Source organism: Rhea pennata, unplaced genomic scaffold, assembly GCF_028389875.1.
Source record: "Rhea pennata isolate bPtePen1 unplaced genomic scaffold, bPtePen1.pri scaffold_177, whole genome shotgun sequence".
NCBI lineage: Eukaryota > Metazoa > Chordata > Aves > Rheiformes > Rheidae > Rhea > Rhea pennata.
Genome location: NW_026907646.1, coordinates 18,611 through 42,792, shown reverse-complemented (window position 1 = coordinate 42,792; position 24,182 = coordinate 18,611). Strand labels below are relative to the sequence as shown.

General features: G+C 72.6%; 2 protein-coding genes across 2 annotated transcripts in view; both read left to right on the top strand.

Annotated features, from left to right (window-relative positions):
- Positions 1-71: 71 nt before the first annotated feature.
- Positions 72-1,978, top strand: LOC134154239 (uncharacterized). Its single transcript, XM_062600956.1, has 2 exons — positions 72-202; positions 1,521-1,978. Exon 2 carries the CDS (start codon positions 1,546-1,548, stop codon positions 1,945-1,947), a length of 402 nt encoding a protein of 133 aa, XP_062456940.1. The 5' UTR covers positions 72-202; positions 1,521-1,545; the 3' UTR covers positions 1,948-1,978.
- A 119-nt stretch (positions 1,979-2,097) lies between these two features.
- The window catches only part of LOC134154238 (uncharacterized), a gene marked incomplete at its 3' end in the record, with an annotated part of 40,159 nt that continues 18,074 nt past the window's right edge, over positions 2,098-24,182 (top strand). Inside the window, 11 exon segments of the mRNA XM_062600955.1 lie at positions 2,098-2,243; positions 2,892-2,928; positions 4,020-4,178; positions 4,559-4,614; positions 4,780-4,880; positions 4,937-5,088; positions 6,269-6,362; positions 6,364-6,379; positions 12,460-14,961; positions 20,868-20,885; positions 23,516-23,551. Coding sequence (XP_062456939.1) covers positions 2,135-2,243; positions 2,892-2,928; positions 4,020-4,178; positions 4,559-4,614; positions 4,780-4,880; positions 4,937-5,088; positions 6,269-6,362; positions 6,364-6,379; positions 12,460-14,961; positions 20,868-20,885; positions 23,516-23,551 — 3,280 coding nt within the window.

The window sequence follows — 24,182 nt, the reverse complement described above, 5'->3', positions numbered from 1 at the left end:
CGGCCGCACCCACGGCCGGGCCCCACGGGCCCGGCCGTGGGTCCGGCCGTGGGGTGACGCCGTGGGGCCGGCCGTGGGTCCGGCAGTCGGTGTTCGGGGCGTTCGACGTGGACGGCGACGGCCGCATCTCGCGCGCCGAGTTCGAGTCCGTGCGCAGCAACTTCCCGCACGTGCGGCCCTTCGCCGAGATCGACGCCGACCGGTGCGCGGGGGGGCGGGGGGGGCCGGGGGGCCGGGGTGAGGGGTTGGGGGGGACACGGGGGGCGCGGGGGGGCCGGGGGGGCCGGGGTGAGGGGTTGGGGGGGACACGGGGGGGCCGGGGGGGCCGGGGGGGGCACCGGGGGGGGGCCGGGGGGCCGGGGTGAGGGGTTGGGGGGGGACACGGGGAGGCGCGGGGGGGCCGGGGGGGCACCGGGTGGGGCACCGGGGGGGCCGGGGGGCCGGGTGAGGGGTTGGGGGGGACACGGGGGGGCGCGGGGGGGGCCGGGGGGGCACCGGGGGGGGCACCGGGGGGGCCGGGGGCCGGGGTGAGGGGTTGGGGGGGACACGGGGGGGCCGGGGGGGCCGGGGGGGCACCGGGGGGGGCACCGGGGGGGCCGGGGGGCCGGGGTGAGGGGTTGGGGGGACACGGGGGGGCGCGGGGGGCCAGGGGGGCACCGGGGGGGCCGGGGGGCCGGGGTGAGGGGCTGGGGGGGGACCGGGGGGGGCCGGGGTGGGGGCCGGGGGGCCGGGGTGAGGGGTTGGGGGGGACACGGGGGGGCGCGGGGGGGCCGGGGGCGCCGGGGTGAGGGGTTGGGGGGACATCGGGGGCGCGGGGGGGGCCGGGGGGGCACCGGGGGGGGCACCGGGGGGGGCCGGGGTGAGGGGTTGGGGGGGACACCGGGGGCGCGGGGGGGGCCGGGGGGGCACCGGGGGGGGCACCGTGGGGGGCCGGGGTGAGGGGTTGGGGGGGACACGGGGGGGCGCGGGGGGCCGGGGGGGCACCGGGGGGGGCACCGAGGGGGCCGGGGTGAGGGGTTGGGGGGGACAACGGGGGCCGGGGGGGGGGGGCCGGAGGGGCACCGGAGGGGGGCAGTGGGGGGCCCGTGGGGGCGGGGGGGGCACCGGGGGGGGCCGGGGGGGGGGGCCGGACTGGCACCGCAGAGGGCCGGGTGAAGCGGGGGGGGGGGCAACCGGGGGGCGGGTCTGGGGGGTGGCCGGCGGTGGCACCGGGGGGGGCACCGGGGGGGGGGGCACCGGGGGGGCACCCTGGGGTGGGGGACAAGGGGGGCGGGGGGGGGAGACATTGGGGGGGGGACGTGGGGGGGGTCACTGGGGTTGGCACTGAGGGGGGGGCAAGGGGGGTACCGGGGGGGGGGGGTCCGGGGTGGGCACCAGGGGGGCACCTCCTTCCCCCCCCCCCCCCACCCCCCAGGGCACGGAGGGGCCCAGGCGTCCGGGCGTGACCCCCCCCCCCACGGGGCACTGAGGGGCCCAGGCGTCCGGGCGTGACCCCGCCCCCCCCGCCCCCCCCCCCCCAGGGACGGCAGCATCAGCCGGGAGGAAATGCTGCGCTACTTCCTGCAGGGCGCCGGGGGGCCGCCGGGGCCCCCCCACCGCTTCGAGGGCGCCGGGGGGCTGCGCCCGGCCGCCTGCCGCCACTGCCGCAGCCTGGTGAGCGCCGCCTTGCACGCCCGCGCACACCCACGCACGCCTGTGCACACCCACGCACGCCCACGCACACCCACGCACGCCCCCCCACCGCTTCGAGGGCGCCGGGGGGCTGCGCCCGGCCGCCTGCCGCCACTGCCGCAGCCTGGTGAGCGCCGCCTTGCACGCCCGCGCACACCCACGCACGCCTGTGCACACCCACGCACGCCCACGCACACCCACGCACGCCCCCCCACCGCTTCGAGGGCGCCGGGGGGCTGCGCCCGGCCGCCTGCCGCCACTGCCGCAGCCTGGTGAGCGCCGCCTTGCACGCCCGCGCACACCCACGCACGCCTGTGCACACCACGCACGCCCATCCGCACGCCCCCCCACCGCTTCGAGGGCGCCGGGGGCTGCGCCCGGCCGCCTGCCGCCACTGCCGCAGCCTGGTGAGCGCCGCCTTGCACGCCCGCGCACACCCACGCACGCCTGTGCACACCCACGCATGCCCACACACACCCACGCACGCCCACGCACACCCGCGCACGCCCCCCCACCGCTTCGAGGGCGCCGGGGGGCTGCGCCCGGCCGCCTGCCGCCACTGCCGCAGCCTGGTGAGCGCCGCCTTGCACGCCCGCGCACACCCACGCACGCCTGTGCACACCCACGCACGCCCACGCACGCCCACGCACGCCCCCCCACCGCTTCGAGGGCGCCGGGGGGGCTGCGCCCGGCCGCCTGCCGCCACCGCCGCAGCCTGGTGAGCGCCGCCTTGCACGCCCGCGCACACCCACGCACGCCTGTGCACACCCACGCACACCCACGCACGCCCACGCACACCCACGCACGCCCCCCCACCGCTTTGAGGGCGCCGGGGGGCTGCGCCCGGCCGCCTGCCGCCACTTCCGCAGCCTGGTGAGCGCCGCCCTGCACGCCCGCGCACACCCACGCACGCCTGTGCACACCCACGCACGCCCACGCACGCCCGCGCACGCCCCCCCCACCGCTTCGAGGGCGCCGGGGGGCTGCTCGGAGGTCGTTGCACGCTCTCCACATGTGTAAGCCTCGCACGGGGCCTCGCACGGGTCCCGGAGCTCGCCCGTCTCACACGAGCGTGTCCCGCACGGGGGCTGCTGGGCGCTCTTTGCACACGAGCCTTGCACGGGGCCTCGCACGGGGCCTCGCACGGGTGCCGCAGCGCGGGCGTTGCACACATCCCTCTTGCACGAGTGTCCCCGTGCGAGGCCGCCCTCCCCCCCCAGATCCTGGGCATCTACAAGCAGGGGCTCAAGTGCCGGGGTGAGTGCGGGGGGCTGCAGCGGGGGGGGCTGGGGGAGGCTGTGGGGGGGCTGTGGGGGGTGCAGGGGGTACTACGGGGGTGCAGGGGGTGCAATGGGTGCTATGGGGCTGCTGGGGTGCTGTGGGGGTGCAATGGGTGCAGTGGGGGGTGCGACGGGACGTGAGGGGGGTGCAGTGGGCGGGTGCGGCGGGTGCAGTGGGAGGTTGCAGTGGGGGTTGCAGTGGGGATGTACAGTGGGTGCAGTGGGAGGTGCAGTGGGTGCAGTGGAGGGGTGCAGCAGGTGCAGCGGGTGCAGCGGGGGGTGCAGCAGGTGCATTGGGGGGGTGCAGCAGGTGCAGCGGGGGGGTGCAGTGGGTGCAGTGGGGAGGTGCAGCAGGGGGTTGCAGTGCGGGGGTGCAGCGGGTGCAGCGGGCGCAGTGGGTGCAGTGGGGGGTGCAGCGGGCGCAGCGGGTGCAGCGGGTGCAGTGGGTGCAGTGGGGGGTGCAGCGGGTGCAGTGGGGGGGGTGCAGTGGGTGCAGTGGGTGCAGTGGGGGGTGCAGTGGGTGCAGTGGGGGGTGCAGTGGGGGGTGCAGTGGGTGCAGTGGGGGGGCGCAGTGGGTGCAGCGGGTGCAGTGGGGGGTTGCAGTGGGGGGTGCAGTGGGTGCAGTGGGGGGCGCAGTGGGTGCAGTGGGGGGTTGCAGTGGGGGGCGCAGTGGGTGCAGTGGGGGGTTGCAGTGGGTGCAGCGGGTGCAGTGGGGGGGTGCAATGGGTGCAGTGGGGGGTGCAGTGGGTGCAGCGGGTGCAGTGGGTGCAGTGGGGGGTGCAGTGGGTGCAGTGGGGGGGTGCAGCGGGGGCAGTGGGTGCAGTGGGGGGCGCAGTGGGTGCAGTGCGGGGGGCGCAGTGGGTGCAGTGGGGGGTTGCAGTGGGTTCAGTGGGGGGGCGCAGTGGGTGCAGTGGGGGGCGCAGTGGGTGCAGTGCGGGGGGCGCAGTGGGTGCAGTGGGGGGTTGCAGTGGGTTCAGTGGGGGGGCGCAGTGGGTGCAGTGGGGGGCGCAGTGGGTGCAGCGGGTGCAGCGGGTGCAGTGGGCGCAGCGGGTGCTGCCTCGGCGGCAGCCTGCGGCGTGAGGTGCCACGAGCGCTGCCACGAGCGGCTCGAGGTCGAGTGCCGGCGCCGGGCCCAGAGCGTCGCCGCCGAGGCCCCCCCGCGCCCCCCCCGCCGCGCCTTCAGCCTCTCCCTGCCCCGGCCGCGGCGGCTCTCGCTGCGCCCCCCAGGTGGGCCCCGGCGTCCGGGAACCCTGACCCCCCCCGCCCAGGGGCCCCGGCGTCCGGGAACCCCGACCCCCCCGCCCAGGGGCCCCGGCGTCCAGGAACCCCGACCCCCCCGCCCAGGGGCCCCGGTGTCGGGAACACCGACCCCCCCTGCCCAGGGGCCCTGGCGTCCGGGAACCCCGACCCCCCCGCCCAGGGGCCCCGGCATCCGGGAACACCGACCCCCCCCGCCCAGGGGCCCCGGCGTCCGGAACCCCGACCCTGCCAGCCCAGGGATCCCCCCCCACCCCCAGCCACAGGGAGGGACCCAGGCGTCCAGGCAGCCCCCCCCCCCGGGGGCCCAGGCGTCCGGGCGGGGGCTGAGCGGGGCCCTGTCCCCGCAGAGCCCCCCGAGGACCTGCAGCAGCTGGAGGACGGCGTCTTCGACATCCACCTCTAGGTAACGGCCCGGACGCCTGGGCCCCTGGAGCGGGGCGGGGGGGGGGCCCAGACCCCTGGGCCCCCTGGAGCGAGGGGGGGGCTCGGACGCCTGGGCCCCTGGAGCGAGGGGGGGGCTCGGACGCCTGGGTCCTCCTGCCCCCCCCCACCTCTCCCTCTCTCCCAGGGTCTCTCGGTCTCCGGCTCTTCGTGACCCCGCTGGACCTGGGGGCCCCGGACGCCTGGGCCCCCTATGCGGGGGGGGGGGAGGGGGGGGCTGCTTGTCCTGTGCCCTGAGCAGGGAGAATAAACCGTGTGTCCGTGTGTCCATCTGCTCACGGCAGCCTGCATGGGAGGGGGGGCCGGACGCCTGGGCCCCCCGGGGGGGGGCTGGGCTCTCCGCGGGGCACCCATGGGTCTGTGGGGCAGTGGGGGGGGTCTCCGTGGGGGTCTTTATGGGGCACCTGTGGGTCCCCATGGGGCTGTGGGGGTCTCCGTGGGGTCTGTGGGGCAGTGGAGGTCTCCGTGGGGTCCCTGTAGGGTCTGTGGGGGGTCTCCATGGGGCAGTGAGGGTCTCTGTGGGGCAGTGGGGGTATTTGTGGTGTCCCTATGGGGTCCATGGGGCAGTGAGGGTCTCCATGGGATACCTATGGGGTCTCCGTGGGGTAGTGGGGGTCTCTGTGGGGTCCCTATGGGGTCTGTGGGGCAGTGGGGGGTCTCCATGGGACACCCATAGGTCTGCACGGGGCAGTGGGGGTCTCCATGGCGTCCCTATGGGGTCTGTCGGGCAGTGGGGGGTCCCTACGGGGTCTCCGTGGGGCTGTGGGGGTCTGTGTGGGGCCGTGGGGGTCTCTGTGGGGGTCCCTATGGGGTCTGCGTGGGGCAGTGGGGGTCTCCATGGCGTCCCTATGGGGTCTGTCGGGCAGTGGGGGGTCCCTACGGGGTCTCCGTGGGGGGGGGGGGGGGGGGGGGGGGCTGTGGGGGTCTCCGTGGGGCCGTGGGGGTCTGCGTGGGGCCGTGGGGGTCTCCGTGGGGTCCCTATGGGGTCTGCGTGGGGCAGTGGAGGTCTGCGTGGGGCCGTGGGGGTCTCCGTGGGGTCCCTATGGGGTCTCCGTAGGGCCGTGGGGGTCTGCGTGGGGCCGCGGGGGTTCCGTGGGGTCCCTATGGGGTCTGCGTGGGGCAGTGGAGGTCTGCGTGGGCCGTGGGGGTTTCTGTGGGGTCCCTATGGGGTCTGCGTGGGGCAGTGGAGGTCTGCGTGGGGCCGTGGGGGTTTCCGTGGGGTCCCTATGTGGTCTGCGTGGGGCAGTGGAGGTCTGCGTGGGGCCGTGGGGTCTCCGTGGGGTCCCTATGGGGTCTGTGTGGGGCAGTGGAGGTCTGCGTGGGGCCGTGGGGGTCTCCGTGGGGTCCCTATGGGGTCTGCGTGGGGCAGTGGAGGTCTGCGTGGGGCCGTGGGGGTCTCCGTGGGGTCCCTATGTGGTTTGCGTGGGGCAGTGGAGGTCTGCGTGGGGCCGTGGGGTCTCCGTGGGGTCCCTATGGGGTCTGCGTGGGGCAGTGGAGGTCTGCGTGGGGCCGTGGGGGTCTCCGTGGGGTCCCTATGGGGTCTGCGTGGGGCAGTGGAGGTCTGCGTGGGGCCGTGGGGGTCTCCGTGGGGTCCCTATGGGGTCTGCGTGGGGCAGTGGAGGTCTGCGTGGGGCCGTGGGGGTCTCCGTGGGGTCTCTATGGGGTCTGCGTGGGGCCGTGGGGGTCTCCGTGGGGTCCCTATGGGGTCTCCGTGGGGTCCCTATGGGGTCTGCGTGGGGCCGTGGGGGTCTCCGTGGGGTCCCTATGGGGTCTGCGTGGGGCTGTGGGGGTCTCCGTGGGGTCTCTATGGGGTCTCTGCAGTGTCTTGTGGGGCAGCTCAGGGGGCTGGTGGGCGGCCGTGGGGCGGCTGCGGGGTGCCCGGGGGAGCCGCGTGCTCGTGCGAGCCATGTGCGAGCCGTGTGCGAGCCGTGCCTGCGTGTGCAAGCCGTGCTCGTGCGAGCTGTGCCCGCGTGTGCGAGCCGTGCCTGCGTGTGCAAGCCGTGCTCGTGCGAGCTGTGACCGCATGTGCGAGCTGTGCCCGCGTGTGCGAGCTGTGCCTGCGTGTGCGAGCCGTGCTCGTGCGAGCTGTGCCCACGTGTGTGAGCTGTGCCCGCGTGTGCAAGCCGTGCTCGTGCGAGTTGTGCCCATGTGTGCGAGCTGTGCCTGCGTGTGTAAGCCGTGCCCACGTGTGCGAGCCGTGCCCGCGTGTGCGAGCCGCGCTCGTGCGAGCCGCGTGCGCAGCGGGGCCGGGGCGGTGCGCGTGCCCGAGCGGAGCGTGCGCACGCTCTGTGCGCGGTCCCCGCGCGTGCGCGTGCCCGGGTGGCGGCGGCCGGCGCTGCGCACGCGCACGCGCAGGGGCTCGCGCAGGGGCTCGGGCTCGCGCGGGGGCTCGGGCACGCGCAGGGGCTCGGGCACGCGCACGCGCACGCGCACGCGCACGCGCACGCGCACGCGCAGGCAGGACGGACGCGGCCGCCGGCGCCTCGGCAGCAGGTACCGGCGGCGGCGGCGGCACCGGGAGGGTGCGGGGGGGGGGCAGGATGGGGCGGGGGGGGGTCGCAGGGACGGGGGGTGCAGGATCGGGGTGCAGGATGGGGGGGCAGGATGGGGGGGCAGGATCGGGGTGCAGGGTGGGGGTCGCAGGGACGGAGGGTGCAGGATCGGGGTGCAGGATGGGGGGGCAGGATGGGGGGGCAGGATCGGGGTGCAGGGTGGGGGTCGCAGGGACGGGGGGTGCAGGATCGGGGTGCAGGATGGGGGGCAGGATCGGGGTGCAGGGTGGGGGTCGCAGGGATAGAGGGTGCAGGATCGGGGTGCAGGATGGGGGGGCAGGATGGGGGGCAGGATCGGGGTGCAGGATCGGGGTGCAGGAATGGGGGGCAGGATCGGGGTGCAGGGTGGGGGTCCCAGGGATGGGGGTGCAGGGTGGGGGTGCAGGACGGGGGATGCAGGATCGGGGTGCAGGATGGGGGGCAGGATCGGGGTGCAGGGTGCAGGGTGCAGGATGGGGGTGCAGAGCTGGGGGGTGCATAGCTGGGGGGTGCAGGCCAGGGGGGTGCAGACCTGGGGGGTACAGGGCGGGGGTGCAGGGTGGGGGGTCCCAGGGCTGGGGGTGCAGAGCTGGGGGTGCAGGGCGGGGATGCAGGGTGGGGGGTCCCAGGGCTGGGGGTGCAGGGCGGGGGGGTGCAGAGCTGGGGGGTGCAGAACTGGGGGGTGCAGAACTGGGGTGCAGGGCGGGGGGTGCAGAGCTGGGGGGTGCAGGGTGGGGGGTCCCAGGGCTGGGGGTGCAGAGCTGGGGGGTGCGGGGTGGGGGGTCCCAGGGCTGGGGGTGCAGGGCGGGGGGCACCGGAGCTGCAGGAGGAGCAGGGGGGTGGGGTGGGTGCTGGGGGGCACCGGGGAGCCGGGGGGAACAGGACTGGGTGGGGTCACGGAGGCTGAGGCCGCATCCTGCCCCATTGCAATGGTCCAGGGGGCTGGGGACCCCCTGCATTGCCGGGGGGGGGGGGTTCGGGGCTGCATCCTGCCCCGTTGCAATGGTCCAGGGGGCTGGGGACCCCCTGCATTGCCGGCCGGGGGGGGGGTTCGGGGCTGCATCCTGCCCCGTTGAATGGTCCGGGGGGCTGGGGACCCCCTGCATTGCCGGGGAAGGGATCTGGGGGCCATATCCTGCCCCATTGCAATGGTCCGGGGGGCTGGGGACCCCCTGCATTGCCGGGGGGAGGCTCTGGGGGCCGCATGCTGCCCCATTGCAATAGTCCAGGGCGCTGGGGACACTGTGCATTGCCGGGGGGGGGGGTCTGGGGGCTGCATCCTGCCCCATTGCAATGGTCCAGGGGCCACATCCTGCTCCATTGCAATCGTCCTGGGGGCTGGGGACCCACTGCATTGCTGGGGGGGGTCCGGGGGCCATATCCTGCCCCATTGCAATGGTCCGGGGGGGTTGGGGACCCCCTGCATTGCTGAGGGGGGGTCCGGGGGCCATATCCTGCCCCATTGCAATGGTCCGGGGGGGGCTGGGGACCCCTTGCATTGCTGGGGTGGTCCAGGGGCTGCATCCTGCCCCGTTGCAGTGGTCCGGGGGGCTGGGGACCCCCCGCATTGCTGGAGGGGGGGTCCAGGGGCCGCATCCTGCCCCATTGCACAGGGGCTGCGGTGCAGCGCAGGCTCGGCGGGGGGGGGGGGCGTCCCAGCCCCAGCCCCACCCCGGCCCCGGGTGCAGCCCGGGGGCCGGCGTGAGACACACACGCGTGTGCACCCCGAGCGTGCGCCGGCCACCGCGCGCCGTGGGGGGGGGGGGGGTCCCCGGCCGGCCGGGGGTGTCGGGTGCGGCGGCGCCCACGTGTGCACCGGGGCTGCGTGTGCACGTGCACGTGCGTGTGCAGCGTGGCGCAGGCTGCGCGGTGCTGCGGGTGGGGGGGGCGTGTGTGCGTGTGTGCGTGTGTGCGTGTGTGCGTGTGTGTGTGCGTGTGTGTGGAGCTGCCGGGCTGTGTGTGCATGCACGGGGGGTGTGTATGGACGTGTGCGTGCATGGGGGTATGTGTGCGTGCACAGGAAGTGTGCGTGCATGGGGGGGTGCGTGTGCATGAGGGTGTGTGTGCGTGCACGGGGTGTGTGCATGGACATGTGTGTGCCTGGGGGTATGTGTGCGTGCACAGGAAGTGTGCGAACATGGACGTGTGCATGCATGAGGGGTGTGTGTGCATGGATGTGTGCATGCATGCACAGAAAGTGTGCGTGCATGGGGGGTGTGTGTAGATGTGTGCATGCATGGGGGTGCGTGTGCATGAGGGTGTGTGTGTGCACAGGGGGTGCGTGTGCAGGACATGTGCATGCACAGGGTGCGCGTGCATGGGAGTGTGTGTGCATGGGGATATGTGTGCGTGCACAGGAAGTGTGTGTGCATGGGGGGTGTAGATGTGTGCATGAGGGGGTGTGTGCGTGCACAGGGGGTTGTGCACAGCAGGTGTGTGCATGGACATGTGCATGTGCAAAGCTGCGTGTGTATGGACATGTGCATGTACTGTGTGTGTTCACAGCTGTGTGCATGTGTGCAGGGTGCAGTTGTGGGTGTGCAAGGATGTGTGTGCGCACTGGGTATGTGTGCACATGTGCAGGGCAGAGTGTGCTTGCACGGGGTGCGTGTGTGCACAGTTGTGTGTGTTTGCGGGGAGGGTGCACACACGTGTGTGTGCAGGACTGCAGGTGCAGGGCACAAGGGTGCACGCGTGTGTGCAGGATGTGTGTGCGCATAGGGGCTCTGCATGCCTAGGGTGTGTGTGAGTAAGTGGGTGCAGGGCTGAAAGTGTGCACAAGTGTGTGTGCACAAGTGTGCGTGCACGGTGGCACCTGTGTGGAAGTGTGCGTGGCTCTGCGTGTGCATATGTGTCTATAAGCGTGTGCAGGGCTGTGTGTGCAGACACGGACGGGTGTGCATAGGGGTGTGTGCAGGGACCCACGAGGGAGTGTGCAAGACTCGGGCACATGGGCATTTGCATGTGCGTGTGCGCACGGTCACGTGCGCGGCTGCGTGTTCACAGTGGCGCGTGTGCAAGTGCAGGGCCGCGTGTGCACAGCCGTGTGTGCGCGTGCCAGGCTGCGTGTGCGCATGGCGCTATGCGTGTGTGCACGGTTGCACGCCCACCCACACGTGTGCGGGCACACGCATGTGCCGTGCGCAAGAGGGCAGCGGGGCCCCGCAGGGGAAACCGAGGCACCGTAGTGGGCCGGGGGCCCAGGCGTCCGGGAGCCCCCCACCCCCGCCCAGCCGGGGGCCCAGGCGTCCGGGGCACCCTAGACCCGGCTGGGGGCCCAGGTGTCCGGGAGCTCCCCCCCCAGCCAGGGGCCCAGGCGTCCGGGAGCTCCCCCCCCTCCCCCCGGCTGGGGGCCCAGGCATCCGGGACACCCCCTCCGCCCCAGCTGGGGGGCCCAGGCGTCCGGGACACCCCCCCCCCCCCGGCTGGGGGCCCAGGCGTCCGGGACCCGCCCTGCCGCTGGGCGCTGGCTCCTGGGTGCTCGTTGGCAGAGAACTAACGAGGTTTGGGGCCAAACTGGCTTTAATTAGTGCCCCCCCGCCCACCCCCCCCAATCTTTGACCCTGCCGTAGGGTGCCCGGACGCCTGGGCCCCTGCTGGGGGGGAGGGGTGACCCGGACGCCTGGGTCCTCCCTGCCCCCCTCCCACCCCCCCCCCGCCTTTTCCTTCCCGGTGACCTTCAGGTGCCCTGGGGAGACGGGGAGGGTCCAGGTGCCCCCCGCCACCGAGGGGCCCAGGCGTCCGGGTACCACCCGGGGTGATGGCGGGTGGCGACGGGGGAGGGACCCCGGACGCCGGGGTCCCGAGGGGGGTGCCCGGACGCCTGGGCCCCCAGGGAGCGTTGGGGGGGGGGGGCGCCCGGACGCCTGGGCCCCGGAGAGCGTGGGGGGGGGCGCCCGGACGCCTGGGCCCCCGGGGAGGGGGAGGGGCGGGTCTGTCCCGCTCAGCCGTGACAGCAGCTTTCATTAACCGCTGCTGGGTGAAGGGCTCTGCGCGTCCCCCCCCCCAAGGGGCCCAGGCGTCCGGGGCCCTGAGACACCCTGCAGCCCCCCCATCAGGGGGCCCAGGCGTCCGAGGGCCCCTGCACCCGCCCCCCCCCCAACACACACCCAAGGGCCCAGGCGTCCGGGGGGCTTCCACTGCCGCCCTCCTTTGCACCCAGGGGCCCAGGCGTCCGGCCCCCCCCCACCCCCCCCCCCGAGGTGGAAATCGATAGTTAATTAACTCTGACTCGGAAAGGGGGGGGGCAGCAGGGGAAGGGCGCCGAGGACACCTGGGCCCTCACGGTGGGGGGCTGGAGACTGCCCGGACTCCTGGGCCCCCAGGGTGGTGGAGCCCCCCAGACGCCTGGGCCCCTCGGGGGGGGGGCTGGTTTGATACCCCCCCCCGGACGCCTGGGCCCCTGGGGGTGTGGGGGTTGATACCCCCCCGGACGCCTGGGCCCCTGGTTGGGGGGGGGGTTAGTTATCCCTCCCAGACGCCTGGGCCCCTGGGGGGGGGTTATATCCCCTCCCCGGACGCCTGGGCCCCCGGGGTGGTGCAGCCCCCCCGGACGCCTGGGCCCCCGGGGGGTGGGGGGGAGGGGGTCGGCGCTCTCAGTCCCGCTCCCCCCTGCAGGTGCAGCAGTTTTTACCCTGATTGGCTAATTATGCGGCGCATGTTAACGAGCCCCGTTACCCAATGAGGGGTGCCAACGAGGCCGGGCTATAAATAACCTGGGGGCTCATTTGCATAATGCCATATCCCGGCACCCCGTTACCGCGGTGACCGGCATCCAACCCCCCCCCCCCGCCAATCACTGTTAATTAACTGGGACCGGTAACGAGGTGGTGGGGGAGGGGCCCTCTCCTTCTCCTCTCCCCCCCCCCCAGCTTTGGTTTGGGGTCATCAGGGCAGGGCCCGGACGCCTGGGCCCCCCAAGACGCCCGGGCCCCCCGGACGCCTGGGCCCCCCAAGATGCCCGGACACGCCCAGGCCCCCCAAGACGCCCGGACGCCCGGGCCCCCCGGACGCCCGGGCCCCCCAAGACGCCCGGACGCCTGGGCCCCCCGGACGCCTGGGCCCCGGCGCGCGCCGACGCTCGCTCTCCCGGCAGGTCCCGCCGCCCCCCGGCCATGCTGTAGCGGCGCCGGGCTGGTGGGACCCCATGGCACGTGCGGACGCCGAGGGGCCCCGGGGCGCCGCGGCCGGCCGAGACCCCCCGGCCCGGCCCGACGTGGAGGCCCGCCGAGGCGCCGGAGCCCGCCGGGCCACGCTGACCTCCGCGGCCCCTCCAGACCCCCGGGACTCGGCGGCCGAGCGAGCCCCCGCGGCCCGTCCGGGCCCCGCGCTCCACCAAGGCTCCTGCGCCCGCCGAGGCGTGAAGGACCGCCAAGGCCCCGCGGCCGACCGAGCCTCCGAGGTGCGCCGAGGCGCAAAGGCGCGCCAAGACACGGAGGTCCGCCAAAGCTCCGTGAGCAGCCGGACCCCCGCGCGCTGCCCGGACACTAAAGCGCACCAAGACTTGGAGGTCCACCAAGACTCCGTGACCAACCGAGCCTTTGTGGCCCATCTAGAAGCCAAGATTCACCAAGATATGGAGGCCCCTCCAGGCTCCGTGGCCAACAAAGCTTCTGTAGCCCGTCTAGATGCCAAGGTGCACCAAGACTCCGTGACCAACCGAGCCCCCGAGGTGCACCAAGGCGCCAAGATAGACCAAGCTATGGAGGTCCACCAAGCCTCTGTGACCAACCGAGCCCCCGAGGTGCACCAGGGCACCGAGATGGACCAAGCTACGGAGGTCCACCAAGCCTCTGTGACCAACCGAGCCCCCGAGGTGCACCAGGGCACCGAGATGGACCAAGCTACGGAGGTCCACCAAGCCTCTGTGACCAACCGAGCCCCCGAGGTGCACCAAGGCGCCGAGATAGACCAAGCTATGGAGGTCCACCAAGCCTCCGTGACCAACCGAGCCCCCAAGGTGCACCAAGGCGCCAAGATAGACCAAGCTATGGAGGTCCACCAAGCCTCTGTGACCAACCGAGCCCCCGAGGTGCACCAAGGCGCCGAGATAGACCAAGCTATGGAGGTCCACCAAGCCTCTGTGACCAACCGAGCCCCTGAGGTGCACCAGGGCACCGAGATGGACCAAGCTACGGAGGTCCACCAAGCCTCTGTGACCAACCGAGCCCCCGAGGTGCACCAAGGCGCAAAGATGGACCAAGCTATGGAGGTCCACCAAGCCTCTGTGACCAACCAGGCCCCCGAGGTGCACCAAGGCGCAAAGATGGACCAAGCTATGGAGGTCCACCAAGCCTCCGTGACCAACCGAGCCCCCAAGGTGCACCAGGGCACTGAGATAGACCAAGCTATGGAGGTCCACCAAGCCCCCGTGACCAACCGAGCCCCCAAGGTGCACCAAGGTGCCAAGATGGACCAAGCTATGGAGGTCCACCAAGCCTCCGTGACCAACCGAGCCCCCAAGGTGCACCAGGGCACTGAGATAGACCAAGCTATGGAGGTCCACCAAGCCTCTGTGACCAACCGAGCCCCCAAGGTGCACCAAGGCACTGAGATAGACCAAGCTATGGAGGTCCACCAAGCCCCCGTGACCAACCGAGCCCCCAAGGTGCACCAAGGTGCCAAGATGGACCAAGCTATGGAGGTCCACCAAGCCTCCGTGACCAACCGAGCCCCCAAGGTGCACCAGGGCACCGAGATAGACCAAGCTATGGAGGTCCACCAAGCCTCTGTGACCAACCGAGCCCCCAAGGTGCAACAAGGTGCCAAGATAGACCAAGCTATGGAGGTCCACCAAGCCTCTGTGACCAACCGGGCCCCCAAGGTGCACCAGGGCACCGAGATGGACCAAGCTATGGAGGTCCACCAAGCCCCCGTGACCAACCGAGCCCCCAAGGTGCACCAGGGCACCGAGATGGACCAAGCTACGGAGACGCAGCAGGGCCCCGTGGGCGTGCGGGCCCGCGGGGCGGCCCGGGGCGCGGCGGGACGCTCGGGCCGGGGCCCGCCGGAGCGTCGGGGGCCGGCCGGGGGCGGCTGGGCGCCGCGGCTGGGGCTGGCGCTGCTGGCGCTGGGGACGCTGCTGGCGCCGGGGGCGGGCGGCTCGGCGCTGGAGTTCGCCGGGGCGCCGGGGCAGTGGGCGCGCTACGGGCGCTGGGCGCCGGGCGCCGGCGGGCGCCTGAGCTTCAGCCTCAAGACGAACGTGACGCGGGCGCTGCTGCTCTACCAGGACGACGGCGGCGACTGCGACTTCCTGGAGCTGCTGGTGGCCGAGGGGCGGCTGCGGCTGCGCTTCGGCATCGCCTGCGCCGAGCCGGCCACGCTGCAGCCGGCCACGGCGGTGAGCGACGGGCGCTGGCACGCGGTGCAGGTGACGCGGGAGGCGCGGCGGGCGGCGCTGGCCGTGGACGGGGAGGCGCGGGCGGGCGCCGTGCGCTCCCGCCGCCCGCACATGGCCGTGGCCTCGGACCTCTTCGTGGGCGGCATCCCGCCGGACGTGCGCCTCTCGGCGCTCACGCTCAGCACCGTCAAGTACGAGGCGCCGTTCCGCGGCTGGCTCGCCGACCTGCGGCTGGGCGACGCGCCGGCCGCGCTGCTGGGCGCCCGCGGCGTGCGCCCCGGCACCGACGCCGGCACCGGCGCCGACGGCACCGACGGCGCCGCCGACGCCTGCGCCCGCCGCCCGCCCTGCGCCCACGGCGGCCGCTGCGCCCCGCGCCACGGCCGGCCCCACTGCGACTGCGCCGGCACCGGCTACCGCGGGCCCTTCTGCGAGCAAGGTGAGGCGCCGCGGGGGCCGGGCGCGCCGGCGCGGGGGGCCGTGCACGGGTGTGCGGGGCCGTGCACGGGTGTGAGGGGTGATGCACAGGCACCGTGGGCCGTGCACGGGTGCGAGGGGTGATGCACAGGCACCGTGGGCCGTGCACGGGTGCGAGGGGCCGTGCACGGGTCTGAGGGGCCGTGCACGGGTGTGAGGGGTGATGCACAGGCACCGTGGGCCGTGCACGGGTGCGAGGGGCCGTGCACGGGTGTGAGGGGCCGTGCACGGGTGTGAGGGGTGATGCACAGGCACCGTGGGCCGTGCACGGGTGCGAGGGGCCGTGCACGGGTGTGAGGGGCCGTGCACGGGTGTGAGGGGTGATGCACAGGCACCGCGGGCCGTGCACGGGTGTGAGGGGCCGTGCACGGGTGTGAGGGGCCGTGCACGGGTGTGAGGGGTGATGCACAGGCACCGTGGGCCGTGCACGGGTGTGAGGGGCCGTGCACGGGTGCGAGGGGCCGTGCACGGGTGTGAGGGGTGATGCACAGGCACCGCGGGCCGTGCACGGGTGTGAGGGGCCGTGCACGGGTGTGAGGGGCGATGCACAGGCACCGCGGGCCGTGCACGGGTGCGAGGGGCCGTGCACGGGTGCGAGGGGCGATGCACAGGCACCGCGGGCCGTGCACGGGTGTGAGGGGCCGTGCACGGGTGTGAGGGGCCATGCACAGGCACCGCGGGCCGTGCACGGGTGTGAGGGGCCGTGCACGGGTGCGAGGGGCGATGCACAGGCACCGCGGGCCGTGCACGGGTGTGAGGGGCCGTGCACAGGTGTGAGGGGCCATGCACAGGCACCGCGGGCCGTGCACGGGTGTGAGGGGCCGTGCACGGGTGTGAGGGGCAATGCACAGGCACCGCGGGCCGTGCACGGGTGTGAGGGGCCGTGCACGGGTGTGAGGGGGATGCACAGGCACTTCGGGCCGTGCACGGGTGCGAGGGGCGATGCACAGGCACTTCGGGCCGTGCACGGGTGCGAGGGGCCGTGCACGGGTGTGAGGGGTGATGCACAGGCACCGCGGGCCGTGCACGGGTGTGAGGGGCCATGCACGGGTGTGAGGGGCGATGCACAGGCACCGCGGGCCGTGCACGGGTGCGAGGGGCCGTGCACGGGTGCGAGGGGCGATGCACAGGCACCGCGGGCCGTGCACGGGTGTGAGGGGCCGTGCACGGGTGTGAGGGGCCATGCACAGGCACCGCGGGCCGTGCACGGGTGTGAGGGGCCGTGCACGGGTGCGAGGGGCGATGCACAGGCACCGCGGGCCGTGCACGGGTGTGAGGGGCCGTGCACAGGTGTGAGGGGCCATGCACAGGCACCGCGGGCCGTGCACGGGTGTGAGGGGCCGTGCACGGGTGTGAGGGGCCATGCACAGGCACCGCGGGCCGTGCACGGGTGTGAGGGGCCGTGCACGGGTGCGAGGGGCGATGCACAGGCACCGCGGGCCGTGCACGGGTGTGAGGGGCCGTGCACGGGTGTGAGGGACGATGCACAGGCACCGTGGGCCGTGCACGGGTGTGAGGGACCGTGCACGGGTGTGAGGGGCCGTGCACGGGTGTGAGGGGCGATGCACAGGCACCGCGGGCCGTGCACGGGTGTGAGGGGCCGTGCACGGGTGTGAGGGGCGATGCACAGGCACCGCGGGCCGTGCACGGGTGTGAGGGGCCGTGCACGGGTGTGAGGGGCAATGCACAGGCACCGCGGGCCGTGCATGGGTGTGAGGGGCCGTGCACGGGTGTGAGGGGCGATGCACAGGCACCGCGGGCCGTGCACGGGTGTGAGGGGCCGTGCACGGGTGTGAGGGGGATGCACAGGCACTTTGGGCCGTGCACGGGTGTGAGGGGCCGTGCACGGGTGTGAGGGGCCATGCACAGGCACCGCGGGCCGTGCACGGGTGTGAGGGGCCGTGCACGGGTGCGAGGGGCCGTGCACGGGTGTGAGGGGCGATGCACAGGCACCGCGGGCCGTGCACGGGTGTGAGGGGCCGTGCACGGGTGCGAGGGGCGATGCACAGGCACCGCGGGCCGTGCACGGGTGTGAGGGGCCGTGCACGGGTGTGAGGGGCGATGCACAGGCACCGCGGGCCGTGCACGGGTGCGAGGGGCCGTGCACGGGTGTGAGGGGCGATGCACAGGCACCGTGGGCCGTGCACGGGTGCGAGGGGCCGTGCACGGGTGTGAGGGGCGATGCACAGGCACCGTGGGCCGTGCACGGGTGTGAGGGACCGTGCACGGGTGTGAGGGGCGATGCACAGGCACCGCGGGCCGTGCACGGGTGCGAGGGGCCGTGCACGGGTGTGAGGGGCGATGCACAGGCACCGCGGGCCGTGCACGGGTGCGAGGGGCCGTGCACGGGTGTGAGGGGTGATGCACAGGCACCGCGGGCTGTGCACGGGTGTGAGGGGCCGTGCACGGGTGTGAGGGGCGATGCACAGGCACCGCGGGCCGTGCACGGGTGCGAGGGGCCGTGCACGGGTGCGAGGGGCGATGCACAGGCACCGTGGGCCGTGCACGGGTGCGAGGGGCCGTGCACGGGTGCGAGGGGCGATGCACAGGCACCGCGGGCCGTGCACGGGTGTGAGGGGCCGTGCACGGGTGTGAGGGGCCATGCACAGGCACCGCGGGCCGTGCATGGGTGTGAGGGGCCGTGCACGGGTGTGAGGGGGATGCACAGGCACCGCGGGCCGTGCACGGGTGTGAGGGGCCGTGCACGGGTGTGAGGGGGATGCACAGGCACCGCGGGCCGTGCACGGGTGTGAGGGGCCGTGCACGGGTGTGAGGGGCGATGCACAGGCACCGCGGGCCGTGCACGGGTGTGAGGGGCCGTGCACGGGTGTGAGGGGCGATGCACAGGCACCGCGGGCCGTGCACGGGTGTGAGGGGCCCTGCACGGGTGCGAGGGGCCGTGCACAGGCACCGTGGGCCGTGCACGGGTGTGAGGGGCCGTGCACGGGTGCGAGGGGCCGTGCACGGGTGTGAGGGGCGATGCACAGGCACCGCGGGGGCCGTGCACGGGTGTGAGGGGCCGTGCACAAGCACTGCAGGCCGTGCACAGGTTCGGGGGGGCATGAACGGGTGTCGGGGGTGATGCACAGTCATGAGGGGCGACGCATGGGTGCTGCGGGCTTTGCACGGGTGCTGGGGGCTATGCACGGGCACCAGGGGTGTTGCACGGCCACTGGGGCCTTTGCACGTGTGTGTGGGGGTCATTGCATGGTCACAGGGGGCTTTGCACAGGCGCGAGGGGCTTTGCACGGGCACGGAGGCGTTGCACCGGGGGCCGTGCACCAGCACGGCTGCCGTGCACCGGGGTGTTGCACCAGCAGAGGGGCGCTGGGCGGGCGTGGGGTGTTGCACCGAGGGCCTTGCACGCGCGGGGGGACTTGCACGGGCATAGGGACTTGCACGGGTGCCGTGCCCCGGGGACCTTGCACGGGCACCTTGCACCAGCACGGAGCCCGGCGGGCTGTGACGTGGCTGCGCTTTCGCGTGGCCTTGCACGTCCTCGTGCCTTTGCACACCCTCCTGCCCTTGCGTGCCCTTGCTGGCCCTGGTGCCTTCGCACGTGCGTGTGCCCTTGCCTGTCCTTGGGCTCTTGCACGTCCGCGTGCCCTCGCGCCTCGGCGTGTCCTTGCCTCCCCTTGCACGGCGCCGTGCCCTTGCACGTGCCCTTGCACGTCCCAGTGCCCTTGCACGACCCGGTGCCCTTGCACGTGCTGGTGCAGGACAGTGGGGTGGGGGTGGGGGGAGCCTTGGGGAGAGGCGCGAGGGGCGCCTGGGCCCCTCCCGGACGCCTGGGCCCCTCCCGGACGCCTGGGCCCCGCCTGGCCCCATGCGAGACGTCCCCTCGCACGACTCCCCCCCCCCAGCCCCCCCCGGCACTGCCGTGACAACCCAGCGCCGTTGCCACGGCGACAGCATCCTTGCGGGCCTGTTGCCAGGGCGACGCCGGGGAGGGCTGACCCGTTGCCGGGGTGACGGCGGCGCCCTGGCAACCGGGGCGGGTTGCCATGGAGACGGCCGGTCCGCCTGTCTCCCTGGCAACGGTTGCCGGGGCGCGTCGCCGCCGGGATGTTTTTCCTCCGCGCCGCGGCCGCCGCGTCCTTGAGGCCCTGGGGAGGGGGGGGGACACGGTGCGGGGGAGGGGAGGGCCCTGTGGGCGTGCAACGGGGCGTGCAAAACCCCCCGGGGGTGTGCAAAACCCCTGGGGACCTGCAAACCCCATGGGGATGGGCTGTGGGGCGTGCAAATCCTCCTGTGGGTGTGCAAACCCCCCAGGGATATGCTATGGGGCGTGCAACCCCCCCACCCCCGGCACATGCAAACCCCACAGGGACGTGCTGCGGGGTGTGCAAACCGCCACGGAGTGTGCAAACGCCCCTGGGGTGGGCTATGGGGTGTGCAAGCACCCCAGGGGTGTGCAAACCCTGCTGGGATGTGCTATGGGGTGTGCAGAGCCTGCTGGGGCGCACTATGGGGTGTGCGAGCCCTGGAGAAGTGTGCACACTCCCCCGGGTGTGCAAACCCCAGCAGGATGTGCTACAGGCCATGCAAACCCCTCGGAGGCATTTTGCAGGGTGTGCAAGCCCCACCGGGCCGTGCAAACCCGGCTGGGCTGTGCAACAGGGTGTGCAAATCCCTCCGGGCTGTGCAAGTTCTGTTGGGATGTGCAACACGGTGTGCAACACGGTGTGCCACCCCTCTGCACCGTGCAGATTCTGGGACGTGCAATGGGCTGTGCAGACCTCACTGGGATGTGCAACAGGGTGTGCAAACCGCTCTAAGCTGTGCAAATCCTCCAGGGATGTGCTGTGGGCTGTGCAAACCCCACCGGGCCGTGCAAACCCCTCTGTGCCGTGCAAACCACACTGGGATGTGCTGTGGGGCGTGCAAACCTCACTGGGCCGTGCAAACATCACTGGGCTGTGCTGTGGGGCGTGCAAACCCTGCTGAGCCGTGCAAACCTCACTGGGATGTGCTATGGGCCGTGCAAACCACACTGGGCTGTGCAAACCTCACTGGGATGTGCTATGGGCCGTGCAAACCTCACCGGGCCGTGCAAACCTCACTGGGATGTGCTGTGGGGCGTGCAAACCCTGCTGAGCCGTGCAAACCTCACTGGGATGTGCTATGGGCCGTGCAAACCACACTGGGCTGTGCAAACCTCACTGGGATGTGCTATGGGCCGTGCAAACCCCACCGGGCCGTGCAAACCTCACTGGGCTGTGCTGTGGGCCGTGCAAACCCCTCTGTGCCGTGCAAACCACACTGGGATGTGCTGTGGGCCGTGCAAACCCCACTGGGCCGTGCAAACCCCACTGGGCCGTGCAAACCTCACTGGGCTGTGCTGCGGGGTGTGCAAACCCCGCTGAGCCGTGCAAACCTCACTGGGATGTGCTATGGGGTGTGCAAACCCCTCTGTGCCGTGCAAACCTCACTGGGATGTGCTGTGGGCCGTGCAAACCTCTCTGGGCTGTGCAAACCACACTGGGATGTGCTATGGGGTGTGCAAAACCCTCTGTGCCGTGCAAACCTCACTGGGTCATGCTATGGGGTGTGCAAACCCCTCTGGGCCGTGCAAACCCTTCTGTGCCGTGCAAAACCCTCTGGGCCGTGCTGTGGGGCGTGCAAATCCTCCAGGGCCACGCTATGGGGTGTGCAAACCCCTCTGCACGTGCGCGTGGCACGCGGGCCTCGTGCAAGCGCCTGCCTTGCACGACCCCCTTGCTCCCTCGCACGTCCCCCAAGGGCGGCCCAAGGTCGCGGGGCCGAGTCGGCGTGCCGAGCGCGGGGCCTTGCACGCGGCCTTGCACGAGTCCCCCCCCCGCTCACTAACCGCCCCCTCCTCTCTCTCGCCCGCTGCCGTCCCCGCAGAGGAGCTCCCCGTGGAAGGTGAGCCCGCGCCGCGCGTGCGAGGGGGCCGGGCCGCGTGCGCGGCCGGGAGCTGGGTGTTGCACGTGGCGGGTGTTGTGTGAAGCTCGGGGACTTGTGCAAAGCTCGGGGACTGTGCACGGAGCAGGGGCCTCGTGCGAGGCTGAGGGGGGTTGTGCAAAGGTCAGGGACTTGTGCAAAGCTTTGGGGGAGTCGTGCAAAGGTCGGAGTTTGTGCAAAGCTCAGGTCTGTGCCCCGAGCGGGGGCTCGTGCGACGCTCGTGCACGTTGCGGAGTCTTGTGCACATTGCAGGGGCTCGTGCGACGCTTGTGCACGCTGCGGGGGCTTGGGCAACTCGGTGGCTCGGGGGGAGCCCGCGTGTGAGCTCGCGTGCAGGCTCACATGCATGTGCCAGTGCTGCACACGTGTGCTAACTGCACGTGTGTTAGGGCTCATCATGCCTGGCCTGCGCCCATGTCTGGGGTGGTGCACACGCATGTGCGAGCCAGGCTGGCATGTAAGGCCATGCACACCCATGCCCATGGGCCATGCCCATGTCCCAGGCGGTGCACACGCATGTGCGAGCCAGGCTGGCGTGTGAGGCCGTGCACACGTGGGTCCTGCCCATGTCCCAGGCGGTGCACACGCATGTGTGAGCCAGGCTGGCGTGTGAGGCCGTGCACACGTGGGTCCTGCCCATGTCCCAGGCGGTGCACACGCATGTGCGAGCCAGGCTGGCGTGTGAGGCCGTGCACACATGAGTCCTGCCCATGTCCCAGGCGGTGCACACGCATGTGTGAGCCAGGCTGGCGTGTGAGGCCGTGCACACGTGGGTCCTGCCCATGTCCCAGGTGGTGCACATGTGTGTGCGAGCCAGGCTGGCGTGTGAGGCCGTGCACACGTGGGTCCTGCCCCAACACCAGGCCCCGCCCCCTCAGGATGACGTCATCCCCGGCTGCCCAATGAGAAGCGGCCGTGCAAACGAAGGGGGTGACGTGGCAGGTGCTGGGGCGAGGCTATGCAAATGAGAGGGCCCAGGTAGCCAATGGGTTGGCAGTATCTAACGGCCAGCGATTGGTGGGGTGGGCAAGGGGCGGGGCTTGCACGGGGGGTGGTGTGTGACACACGAGGGGGGCAGGAGGGACCCCAGGGCCCATGCGAGGCCCCATGCGAGGCCCCGTGCAAGGCCTTGTGCAAGGCTGCTGGCCCCGTGCGAGGCTGCCATCCTCGTGCAAGGCCTCGTGCAAGGCCCTGCATGAGGCCTTGTGCAAGGCTGCCATCCTCGTGCAAGGCCTTGTGCAAGGTCCTGCGTAAGGTCTTGTGCAAGGCTGCCATCCTCGTGCAAGGCCTTGTGCAAGGCCCTGCATGAGGCCTTGTGCAAGGCTGCCATCCTCGTGCAAGGCCTCGTGCAAGGCCCTGCATGAGGCCTTGTGCAAGGCTGCCATCCTCGTGCAAGGCCTCGTGCAAGGTCCTGCGTAAGGTCTTGTGCAAGGCTGCCATCCTCGTGCAAGGCCTTGTGCAAGGCCCTGCATGAGGCCTTGTGCAAGGCTGCCATCCTCGTGCAAGGTTGCTGGCCCTATTCTAGGCCACCATCCTCGTGCAAGGCCCTGTGCGAGGTCTAGTGCAAGGTTACTTGTCCCGTGCAAGGTTGCTGGCCCCGTGCAAGGCTGCCATCCTCGTGCAAGACACCGTGCAAGGCCCTGTGCGAGGCTGCCATCCTCGTGCAAGGCCCTGTGCGAGGCCCTGTGCACGACTGCCATCCTTGTGCAAGGTAACATGTGAGGTTGCCATCCTTGTGCAAGGCGCCGTGCACGGCTGCCATCCCCGTGCGAGGCCCCGTGCGAGGCCGCCGCTCTGCCCCTCCCCCCCCGCTTGCACCATTCTGGCTTTTCCTCCCCCCCCTTTTCCCCAGAAACGGGGAAAAAAATCCCAGAAAGGGGAAAAGAAGCATTTGGGGGCGATGCTTCGCTTTCCGCCTGCGGCCGTCCGCGCGGCCGTGTGTCCGTGTGTCTGTGCCCGGGCGTGCGCGTGTGCATGTGCCTGGGTGTGCGTCCGGGCGTGCGTGAGCGTGTGCCTGTGCGTGCATCAGTCTCTGCCTGTGTGCGTGCGTCCGTGCGTGCATGGGCGTGTGCCCAGGCGTGTGTGTGTGCGTGTGCCCGGGCGTGCATCTGTCCGTGTGTGCACGTGTGCCTGTGCGTGCATCCGTCTGTGCCCGTGTGCGTGCGCTTGTGCCTGTGCGCACGTCCATGCGTGCGTGGGCATGTGCCTGTGCGTGTGTGCGTGGGCGTGTGTGCGTGGGCGTGTGCCCGTGCGTGTGTGGCCATGTGCCCAGGCGCAGGTCCGTGTGTGCCCGTGCGTGCGTGTGCCTGTGCATGCGTGTGCCTGTGCGTCTGTGCACGTGTGCGCATGTGCCCAGGTGTACACGCGTGCCCAGGCGTGCGCGTACCCTCGCGTGCATGCGCGTGCCCGCCTGTGTGTGCACGCATGGGCGCGGGCCCGGGTGTGCATCCGTGCGAGCGTGCACGCGCGCGTGCGGCGCGGGCCCGACCCCCGGGCGCCCCCCCCCGCCGCCCCTCCCCCCTCCCTCTTCCCTCGTTTTCTTAATTGTCGTTTTCTGCTTTTCCCCCCTTTTTTGCCTCCCCCCCCCCCAGGTCCTGCTCACCTGACGCTAAGCAGCCAAGGTACGACGCGCCCCCCCCCCGCGCGTGCAAGCCCCGTGCAACGGCGCCCCTCCCCCCCTCCGCCCTCCCTGTGCCCCCCCCGCAGTGTGTGTGTGTGTGTGTGCGGGTGTGCGACACGCCCGCGGGCCCCTCACACGGGGACCCCCCCCTTGCACGGGGAGCCGGCGGGGGGGGGGCTTCGCCTTGCACGGCGGTCTGCGGGAGCACGGAAAGGCGAGGGTGCCCTTGCACGGGGACCCGAGGGAGTGTGCAAGCGTGTCCCCTTGCACGGGGACCCGAGGGAGTGTGCAAGCGCATCCCCTTGCCTAGGGCCCAGGAGTGTGCAAGCACGTCCCCTTGCACGGGGACCCAAGGGAGTGTGCAAGCACGTCCCCTTGCATGGGGACCTGAGGGAGTGTGCAAGCACGTCCCCTTGCACGGGGACCCAAGGGAGTGTGCAAGCGCATCCCCTTGCCTAGGGCTCAGGAGTGTGCAAGCACGTCCCCTTGCACGGGGACCCAAGGGAGTGTGCAAGCGCATCCCCTTGCCTAGGGCTCAGGAGTGTGCAAGCACGTCCCCTTGCACGGGGACCCAAGGGAGTGTGCAAGCATGTCACATTGCACGGGGGACCGAGTGAGCGTGCAAGCGCGTGCCCGCG